An 11,646-nucleotide genomic window follows, 5' to 3' on the forward strand; every position below is an offset into this window, starting at 1 on the left:
TCTACTACCAACTACCGCTGCCACTTCTACTACCAACTACCGCTGCCACTACTACTACTACCAACTACCGCTGCCACTTCTACTACCAACTACCGCTGCCACTTCTACTACTAACTACCGCTGCCACTTCTACTACCAACTACCGCCGCCACTACTACTACCAACTACCGCCGCCACTTCTACTACTAACTACCGCTGCCACTACTACTACTACTAACTACCGCTGCCACTTCTACTACTAACTACCGCTGCCACTACTACTACCAACTACCGCTGCCACTTCTACTACCAACTACCGCTGCCACTACTACTACCAACTACCGCTGCCACTACTACTACCAACTACCGCTGCCACTACTACTACCAACTACCGCTGCCACTTCTACTACCAACTACCGCTGCCACTACTACTACTAACTACCGCTGCCACTACTACTACTAACTACCGCTGCCACTACTACTACTAACTACCGCTGCCACTTCTACTACCAACTACCGCTGCCACTTCTACTACCAACTACCGCTGCCACTTCTACTACCAACTACCGCTGCCACTACTACTACTACTAACTACCGCTGCCACTTCTACTACCAACTACCGCTGCCACTACTACTACTACTAACTACCGCTGCCACTTCTACTACCAACTACCGCTGCCACTACTACTACCAACTACCGCTGCCACTACTACTACCAACTACCGCTGCCACTACTACTACCAACTACCGCTGCCACTACTACTACTAACTACCTCTGCCACTTCTACTACCAACTACCGCTGCCACTTCTACTACTAACTACCGCTGCCACTTCTACTACCAACTACCGCTGCCACTTCTACTACCAACTACCGCTGCCACTTCTACTACCAACTACCGCTGCCACTTCTACTACCAACTACCGCTGCCACTTCTACTACCAACTACCGCTGCCACTACTACTACCAACTACCGCTGCCACTTCTACTACCAACTACCGCTGCCACTTCTACTACTAACTACCGCTGCCACTTCTACTACTAACTACCGCTGCCACTTCTACTACCAACTACCGCTGCCACTTCTACTACCAACTACCTCTGCCACTTCTACTACCAACTACCGCTGCCACTTCTACTACTAACTACCTCTGCCACTTCTACTACCAACTACCGCTGCCACTTCTACTACCAACTACCGCTGCCACTTCTACTACCAACTACCGCTGCCACTTCTACTACCAACTACCGCTGCCACTTCTACTACCAACTACCGCTGCCACTTCTACTACCAACTACCGCTGCCACTTCTACTACCAACTACCGCTGCCACTACTACTACTACCAACTACCGCTGCCACTTCTACTACCAACTACCGCTGCCACTTCTACTACTAACTACCGCTGCCACTTCTACTACCAACTACCGCCGCCACTACTACTACCAACTACCGCTGCCACTTCTACTACCAACTACCGCTGCCACTACTACTACTACCAACTACCGCTGCCACTTCTACTACCAACTACCGCTGCCACTTCTACTACCAACTACCGCTGCCACTTCTACTACCAACTACCGCTGCCACTTCTACTACCAACTACCGCTGCCACTTCTACTACCAACTACCGCTGCCACTTCTACTACCAACTACCGCTGCCACTACTACTACCAACTACCGCTGCCACTTCTACTACCAACTACCGCTGCCACTTCTACTACTAACTACCGCTGCCACTTCTACTACCAACTACCGCTGCCACTTCTACTACCAACTACCGCTGCCACTTCTACTACCAACTACCTCTGCCACTTCTACTACCAACTACCGCTGCCACTTCTACTACTAACTACCTCTGCCACTTCTACTACCAACTACCGCTGCCACTTCTACTACCAACTACCGCTGCCACTACTACTACTAACTACCGCTGCCACTTCTACTACTAACTACCGCTGCCACTTCTACTACTAACTACCGCTGCCACTTCTACTACCAACTACCGCTGCCACTTCTACTACTAACTACCGCTGCCACTTCTACTACTAACTACCGCTGCCACTTCTACTACCAACTACCGCTGCCACTTCTACTACTAACTACCGCTGCCACTTCTACTACTAACTACCGCTGCCACTTCTACTACCAACTACCGCTGCCACTACTACTACTAACTACCGCTGCCACTACTACTACTAACTACCGCTGCCACTTCTACTACTACTAACTACCGCTGCCACTACTACTACTAACTACCGCTGCCACTACTACTACCAACTACCGCTGCCACTTCTACTACTAACTACCGCTGCCACTACTACTAACTACCGCTGCCACTTCTACTACCAACTACCGCTGCCACTTCTACTACCAACTACCGCTGCCACTTCTACTACCAACTACCGCTGTCACTACTACTACCAACTACCGCTGCCACTTCTACTACCAACTACCGCTGCCACTTCTACCACCAACTACCGCTGCCACTTATACTACCAACTACCGCTGCCACTTATACTACCAACTACCGCTGCTACTACTAACTACCGCTGCCACTTCTACTACCAACTACCGCTGCCACTTCTACTACCAACTACCGCTGCCACTTCTACTACCAACTACCGCTGCCACTTCTACTACTAACTACCGCTGCCACTTCTACTACCAACTACCGCTGCCACTTCTACTACCAACTACCGCTGCCACTTCTACTACCAACTACCGCTGCCACTACTACTACCAACTACCGCTGCCACTTCTACTACTAACTACCGCTGCCACTTCTACTACCAACTACCGCTGCCACTTCTACTACCAACTACCGCTGCCACTTCTACTACCAACTACCGCTGCCACTTCTACTACCAACTACCGCTGCCACTTCTACTACCAACTACCGCTGCCACTACTACTACTAACTACCGCTGCCACTTCTACTACTAACTACCGCTGCCACTTCTACTACCGCTGCCACTACTACTACTAACTACCGCTGCCACTTCTACTACCGCTGCCACTTCTACTACCAACTACCGCTGCCACTACTACTACTAACTACCGCTGCCACTTCTACTACTAACTACCGCTGCCACTTCTACTACCGCTGCCACTACTACTACTAACTACCGCTGCCACTTCTACTACCGCTGCCACTACTACTACCAACTACCGCTGCCACTTCTACTACCAACTACCGCTGCCACTTCTACTACCAACTACCGCTGCCACTTCTACTACCAACTACCGCTGCCACTTCTACTACTAACTACCGCTGCCACTTCTACTACTAACTACCGCTGCCACTTCTACTACTAACTACCGCTGCCACTTCTACTACCAACTACCGCTGCCACTTCTACTACTAACTACCACTGCCACTACTACTACTAACTACCGCTGCCACTTCTACTACCAACTACCGCTGCCACTACTACTACTAACTACCGCTGCCACTTCTACTACCAACTACCGCTGCCACTACTACTACTAACTACCGCTGCCACTTCTACTACCAACTACCGCTGCCACTTCTACTACCAACTACCGCTGCCACTACTACTACTAACTACCGCTGCCACTTCTACTACCAACTACCGCTGCCACTTCTACTACTAACTACCGCTGCCACTACTACTACTAACTACCGCTGCCACTTCTACTACTAACTACCGCTGCCACTTCTACTACCAACTACCGCTGCCACTTCTACTACTAACTACCGCTGCCACTACTACTACTAACTACCGCTGCCACTTCTACTACCAACTACCGCTGCCACTTCTACTACCAACTACCGCTGCCACTTCTACCACCAACTACCGCTGCCACTTATACTACCAACTACCGCTGCCACTTATACTACCAACTACCGCTGCTACTACTAACTACCGCTGCCACTTCTACTACCAACTACCGCTGCCACTTCTACTACCAACTACCGCTGCCACTTCTACTACCAACTACCGCTGCCACTTCTACTACTAACTACCGCTGCCACTTCTACTACCAACTACCGCTGCCACTTCTACTACCAACTACCGCTGCCACTTCTACTACCAACTACCGCTGCCACTACTACTACCAACTACCGCTGCCACTTCTACTACCAACTACCGCTGCCACTTCTACTACCAACTACCGCTGCCACTACTACTACTAACTACCGCTGCCACTTCTACTACTAACTACCGCTGCCACTTCTACTACCGCTGCCACTACTACTACTAACTACCGCTGCCACTTCTACTACCGCTGCCACTTCTACTACCAACTACCGCTGCCACTACTACTACTAACTACCGCTGCCACTTCTACTACTAACTACCGCTGCCACTTCTACTACCGCTGCCACTACTACTACTAACTACCGCTGCCACTTCTACTACCGCTGCCACTACTACTACCAACTACCGCTGCCACTTCTACTACCAACTACCGCTGCCACTTCTACTACCAACTACCGCTGCCACTTCTACTACCAACTACCGCTGCCACTTCTACTACTAACTACCGCTGCCACTTCTACTACTAACTACCGCTGCCACTTCTACTACTAACTACCGCTGCCACTTCTACTACTAACTACCGCTGCCACTTCTACTACCAACTACCGCTGCCACTTCTACTACTAACTACCACTGCCACTACTACTACTAACTACCGCTGCCACTTCTACTACTAACTACCGCTGCCACTTCTACTACCAACTACCGCTGCCACTTCTACTACTAACTACCGCTGCCACTTCTACTACTAACTACCGCTGCCACTTCTACTACCAACTACCGCTGCCACTACTACTACTAACTACCGCTGCCACTTCTACTACCAACTACCGCTGCCACTTCTACTACCAACTACCGCTGCCACTGCTACTACTAACTACCGCTGCCACTTCTACTACCAACTACCGCTGCCACTTCTACTACCAACTACCGCTGCCACTACTACTACCAACTACCGCTGCCACTTCTACTACTAACTACCGCTGCCACTTCTACTACCAACTACCGCTGCCACTTCTACTACCAACTACCGCTGCCACTGCTACTACTAACTACCGCTGCCACTTCTACTACCAACTACCGCTGCCACTTCTACTACTAACTGCCACTTCTACTACTAACTACCGCTGCCACTACTACTACCAACTACCGCTGCCACTTCTACTACCAACTACCGCTGCCACTTCTACTACCAACTACCGCTGCCACTACTACTACCAACTACCGCTGCCACTACTACTACCAACTACCGCTGCCACTTCTACTACCAACTACCGCTGCCACTTCTACTACTAACTACCGCTGCCACTTCTACTACCAACTACCGCTGCCACTTCTACTACCAACTACCGCTGCCACTTCTACTACCAACTACCGCTGCCACTTCTACTACTAACTACCGCTGCCACTTCTACTACCAACTACCGCTGCCACTTCTACTACCAACTACCGCTGCCACTTCTACTACTAACTACCGCTGCCACTTCTACTACCAACTACCGCTGCCACTACTACTACCAACTACCGCTGCCACTTCTACTACCAACTACCGCTGCCACTACTACTACTAACTACCGCTGCCACTTCTACTACTAACTACCGCTGCCACTACTACTACCAACTACCGCTGCCACTTCTACTACTAACTACCGCTGCTAATACTACTGCTGCCACTTCTACTACTAATACTATCACTGCTACTAACTACTACCACTGTTACTAGTACTACCAACTACTAATACTACTACAACTACTACCACCACCAGGCTTCCTCTCTCTCAGAATGTTAACAATGTGCTGTGGTTTTGTGACACTATTACTACTACTACTACTACTACTACTTGCTAACTACTACTACTAACTACTACCACCACCACCACCAGGCTTCCTCTCTCTCAGAATGTTAACTATGTGCTGTGGTATTGTGACACTACTACTACTACCACTACTACTACTGCTAAGTACTACTACTAACTACTACCAACTACCACCACCACCAGGCTTCCCCTCTCTCAGAATGTTAACTATGTGCTGTGGTATTGTGACACTACTACTACCACTACTGCTACTAACTACTACCAACTACCACCACCACCAGGCTTCCTCTCTCTCAGAATGTTAACTATGTGCTGTGGTATTGTGATACTACTACTAACTACTACCAACTACCACCACCACCAGGCTTCCTCTCTCTCAGAATGTTAACTATGTGCTGTGGTATTGTGATACTACTACTACTAACTACTACCAACTACCACCACCACCAGGCTTCCTCTCTCTCAGAATGTTAACAATGTGCTGTGGTATTGTGATACTACTACTACTACTAACTACTACCAACTACCACCACCACCAGGCTTCCTCTCTCTCAGAATGTTAACTATGTACTGTGGTTTTGTAACACTACTACTTCTAACTACTACCAACTACCACCACCACCAGGCTTCCTCTCAGAATGTTAACTATGTACTGTGGTTTTGTAACACTACTACTTCTAACTACTACCAACTACCACCACCACCAGGCTTCCTCTCAGAATGTTAACTATGTACTGTGGTTTTGTAACACTACTACTTCTAACTACTACCAACTACCACCACCACCAGGCTTCCTCTCAGAATGTTAACTATGTACTGTGGTTTTGTAACACTACTACTGCTAACTACTACCACCACCACCAGGCTTCTTCTCTCTCAGAATGTTAACTGTGTGCTGTGGTTTTGTAACACTACCACCACCAGCAGGCTTCCTCTCTCTCAGAATGTTAACTGTGTGCTGTGGTATTGTAACACTACTACCACTACCACCAGGCTTCCTCTCTCAGAATGTGAACTATGTGCTGTGGTTTTGTAACATCCCTCCTCTCCCCTCTAGGTAACATGTCCCACCCTCGACCCTGGTTAGGCCTGGACCACTTCAACAAAGCCCCGAAGAGAGGTCGCTATACCTACCTGGAGAAAGCTATCAAGATCCACAACTGAGCAACCCTCCTCTTCCTCCTCCCTCCTCTTCCTCCTCCCTCCTCTTCCTCCTCCCTCCTCTTCCTCATCCCTTTTCTTCCTCCTCTCTCTTCTTCCTCCTCCCTACTCGCTCCTCTTCCTCCTCTCTCTCTTCTTCCTCCTTAACCCACCATAACCACAGACTGTAACCAACCAAGTGTCTGTGCCCCACCTCTAACACCTTCCACAGACAGACACCGTGTCTCCTGTCACACGGATCCATCCCATCCATCCATTAGCAGGCTGCTGATGATGATGATGATGATGATGATGATGATGATGATGAATACTATACCACCCCTTCGACCCAACCCCCCCGCCTTCCACCCAAACCCCCTCTCCCCCTTCCTCCCCCCACCACCTCCCGCCCTTCTACTGTTTTTGAGGCTGTTAGGTTTTTGGCTTCTCTAACTCCGACTGCCTATTTTTTTTTGTCTGGATGAAAGAAATGAAATTGGAGAAAGGACAGGAAGATGAACTTTACTTTTTCCTGGTTTATTTTGTTTTTTGTTTTTAATGATAAGAGTTGTTCCAAAACGTAAAGAGCGCTGCTGCGTATAGTGGGGGGGGGGGGGGACGGCAGGGGGGGGGCGAGGCAGAGGGGGGGGGGGGGGGGGCGAGGCAGAGAAAAGAGATAGACGACATCGTTAGCAGAAACCAAGAAGGATGATTTGGTCTTTTAAAGAAGAGAACCAGTTACAGAAGGGTTGAAGCTTGAGACTAGTAATTCCTGATGTGATCCTCTTCATATCCTCCCCCCCCCCCCTTCTCCTTTAGTCAACTAGTCAAAGTGTTTCCATCTTTAAAAAAATAAAAAAAAATTCAGTTTTTTGTCTTTTTTTTCTGCAATATCTTCTTGTATAATAAAATAAAAATCCACAGCATCTGTTTAAAATAAATGTAAAAAGAGAAGAAGTGGTCTGTACTTTCATCTGGCACGTTGCCACTCCATATCAAAGCCGTTTCTCAGGACTGGTAAATGGCAACTTTGGTCCTACTTATGATTTTAATGTTGCCCTTCCTCTCCTCTTCTCCTGCCCTGTTATGTTCTCTCCATCCCTGAGGGTTTGTGATGGGCTGCACCTCCTCTGGTGTTTTGGGGGAGTTTGACTGAGGGTTTGTGTTTTGGGGGGAGTTTGACTGAGGGTTTGTGTTTTGGGGGAGTTTGACTGAGGGTTTGGGATGGGCTGTACCTCCTCTGGTGTTGGGGGAGTTTGACTGAGGGTTTGTGTTTGGGGGAGTTTGACTGAGGGTTTGTGATGGGCTGTACCTCCTCTGGTGTTGGGGGAGTTTGAGTAGTGCTGCTTTAGTAGGAAGTTTCGGCCATTAGTGAGCCCTCTGGTTTCACCATATATACACAGAACCAGTGTTACTATAATTATTATTAGAACAACAAAACACACTGACCTTTTTTTTCTTAAGCACAGATGGAATGCCCTCCCCCCCCCTCCCTAAAAGCCCATCATAGTTGGCTTTGTGAAGAGATTTGAAATTGTGTGTATATATTTAAAGAAAACACAAAAAAAAAACGTGAAATGAGAAACACAGAACGATGTTATTGGTTGGCTACAAACTGAGAAGATTCAGGTGTTCATATTTCTTGTGTAGTTTTTTTTTGTTTTCGTTTTAGGGGTTCCTTGATTCTTTAGATTCTTGTTTTGGTTCTGTTTTCTCCTGTTTTTTTGTTTTAACTAACGGCACCCGTTGGTTCTGATAGTGATGTTAAGGGTTAAGATAACGAGCTGCGCTACTGGTGGGATTAGGGTTTAGGAATGATAACTTTTCCCCCCCAAAAAAAATCTCCCAGGTTTTCCACACATCCCAGTTGGAGGATTCCAGACTACCTGCGTATTACTCCTCTGATTCAGAGGAATCATCCAACAGGGATTTCTGGGAAAACCCAGGGAATTCTGGGGAAAAAAGTTACTGGAGTTTTGTCACCCTAGATGAGATCAGGGCTCGTTATCCACAGAGTGTCTTTGATTTAGGAGTGCTGATCTAGGATCTGTCCCGTACAAGCTTATTCCTTTACGATCTAAAAAGGCCAAACTGCTGCTAGACCAGCTCTACTATCCTGAGACTCTTGGTGGATACGGGCCCTGATCAACGCCCTTGTTCCTCCTTGATTGGGTGTGTTTCCAGTTGAAGCTCGTCCCTGTAGCAGCAGTGTACCACAACTACTCCTGTATATTGCCTTTTTTTTTTTTTTGCTGGAAAATGTATGTTGAATAAAATTTTCTATAAAAACATGTGCGCTCGCTGCCAGTCCCGTCTGAGTCGAGTTAAAACCAGGTTTTATATGGAGCCAGTAAATAGACAGAGCGGACAGAACATTAAGAACACCTCTTTCCATGACGTTGACTGACCAGGTGAAATACTTTGATCCCTTATTGATGTCGCTTCAATAGGTGTAGATGAAGGGGAGGAGACCTGGTTAAAGATGAAGGGGAGGAGACCTGGTTAAAGATGAAGGGGAGGAGACCTGGTTAAAGAAGGATTTTTAATCCTACAGACGATTGAGACATGGATTGTGTATGTGTTGCCATTCAGAGGGTGAATGAACAAGACAAAAGATTAGATGTGTTTGAACGGGGTAGGGTAGTAGGTGCCAGGTGCACCAGTTTGTGTCAAGACATGCAAAGCTGCTGGGTTTTTCACACTCCACAGTTTCCTGTGTGTATCAAGAATGGTCCACCACCCAAAGGACATCCAGCCAACTGGACACAACTGTGGGAAGCATTGGAGTCGACATGGGCCAGCATCCCTGTGGAACCCTTTCGCCACTGTACGGTCCATACCCGACCAATTGAGGCTGTTCTGACGGCAAAAGGGGGGTTGCGCAACTCAATATGAAGGTGTTCTTAATGTTTTGTACACTCACTGTATATACATGTTAAAACAATGCTGAGAAGGACAGCACCAGGACGAGCAAGTTGTCTTGTTGGCCTACTTCCAGAAATGTACTAATTTATGTTTTAAATAAAATTTAGTGGCGTTGTGGTGTGGATGTACAGTGCATTCAGACCCCTTGACTAGTACCACATATTGTTACGTTTACAGCCTTATTCTATAATTGATTAAATATTAGTTTTTTTCTCAGCAATCTACACACAATACTCCATAATGACATCACAATACCGCCATAATGACATCACAATACCCCATAATGACATCACAATACCCCCATAATGACAAAGTTCTAAAAATAAAAAATTCAATGTTTGCAAATGTATTAAAAACAGAAATATCTGGTCTCGAAATTTAGCTCTGTGGCATCGTGTTTCCATTGATAACCCTTGATGTTTCCGTAACTTTATTGGAGTCTACCTGGAATTTAGACTCTACTTGGGAGTCTAAATTAAATTGATTGGACATGATTTGGGAAGGTGCACACCTGTCTATATAATGTCCCACAGTTGATAGTGCATGTCAGAGAAAAAAACCAAGCCATGAGGTTGAAGGAATTGTCCGTAGAGCTCAGAGACAGAATTGTGTCGAGGGGAAAAGGGGAAAAGTACCAAAAAATTGTTTCAGCATTGAAGAAGAACAACGTGGCTTCCATCATTCTAAAATGATGGAGGCCTCTTCCTAGAGCTGGCCGCCTGGCCAAACTGAGCAATCGGGGTGACCAAGAACTCGATGGTCACTCATGACAGAGCTCCAGAGTTCCTCTGTGGAGATTGGAAAACCTTCCAGAAGGACAACCATCTCTGCACCACTAATCAGGCTTTTATAGTAGAGTAGCCAGATGGAAGTCACTCATCAGTGAAAGGCACATGACAGCCCTCTTGGAGTTTGCCAAAAGGCACCTAAAGACTCTCAGACCATGAGAAACGATTCTCTGGTCTGATGAAACCAAGATTGAACTCTTTGGCTTAAATGCCAAGCATCACGTCTGGAGGAAACCTGGCACCATCCCTACGGTGAAGCATGGTGGTGGCAGCATCATGCTTAGGGGATGTTTTTCAGCGGCAGGGACTGGTAGACTAGTCAGGATCGAGGGAAAGATGAACAGAGAAAAGTAGAGAGAGATCCATGATGAAAACCTGCTCCAGAGCACTCAGGACCTCAGACTGGGGTGAAGGTTCAACTTCCAACAGGACAATGACCCTAAGCACACAGCCAAGACAATGCAGGCAGGAGTGACTTCGGGACAAGTCTCTCTGAATGTACTTGAGTGGCACAGCCAGAGCACGGACTTGAACCCAATCGAAAATCTCTGTAGAGACGTGAAAATAGCTGTGCAGTGAAGCAATGCTCCCCATCCAACCTGACAGAGCGTGAGAGGATCTGCAGAGAAGAATGGGAGAAACTCCCCAAATACAGGTGTGCCAAGCTTGTAGTGTCATACCCAATAAGACACAAGGCTGTAATCGCTGTCAAAGGTGCATCAACAAAGTACTGAGTAAAGGGTCTGAATACTTATGGAAATGTGATATTTCCATATTTGTTGTTGTCATGGGGTTTTGTGTGTAGATTGATATGGGGACGACGATTTAATACATGTTAAGAATAAGGCTGTAGCGTAACAAAATGTGGAAGAAATCGAGCGGTCTGAATACTTTCTGAAGGCACAGGAAGTGATAAACCTTTTGGTCTTTAGTGGCAGGGTAGCCTAGTGGTTAGAGCGTTGGACTAGGAACCGCAAGGTTGCAAGTTCAAA

General features: G+C 47.3%; 1 protein-coding gene across 2 annotated transcripts in view; it reads left to right on the top strand.

The window, feature by feature from the left end:
- The window catches only part of LOC110539061 (ubiquitin carboxyl-terminal hydrolase 7), a 77,688-nt gene extending 70,130 nt beyond the window's left edge, over nucleotides 1–7,558 (top strand). Inside the window, exon 31 of one of the 2 annotated variants that reach the window (XM_036942137.1) lies at nucleotides 6,859–7,558. In XM_036942137.1, coding sequence (XP_036798032.1) covers nucleotides 6,859–6,965 — 107 coding nt within the window. In that variant the 3' untranslated portion in view covers nucleotides 6,966–7,558. The remainder of the gene's footprint in view (nucleotides 1–6,858) is intronic. The other variant, XM_036942138.1, reaches the window with a different exon arrangement.
- The last annotated feature ends 4,088 nt before the right edge of the window (nucleotides 7,559–11,646 follow it).

This window comes from Oncorhynchus mykiss, chromosome 13, assembly GCF_013265735.2.
Source record: "Oncorhynchus mykiss isolate Arlee chromosome 13, USDA_OmykA_1.1, whole genome shotgun sequence".
NCBI lineage: Eukaryota > Metazoa > Chordata > Actinopteri > Salmoniformes > Salmonidae > Oncorhynchus > Oncorhynchus mykiss.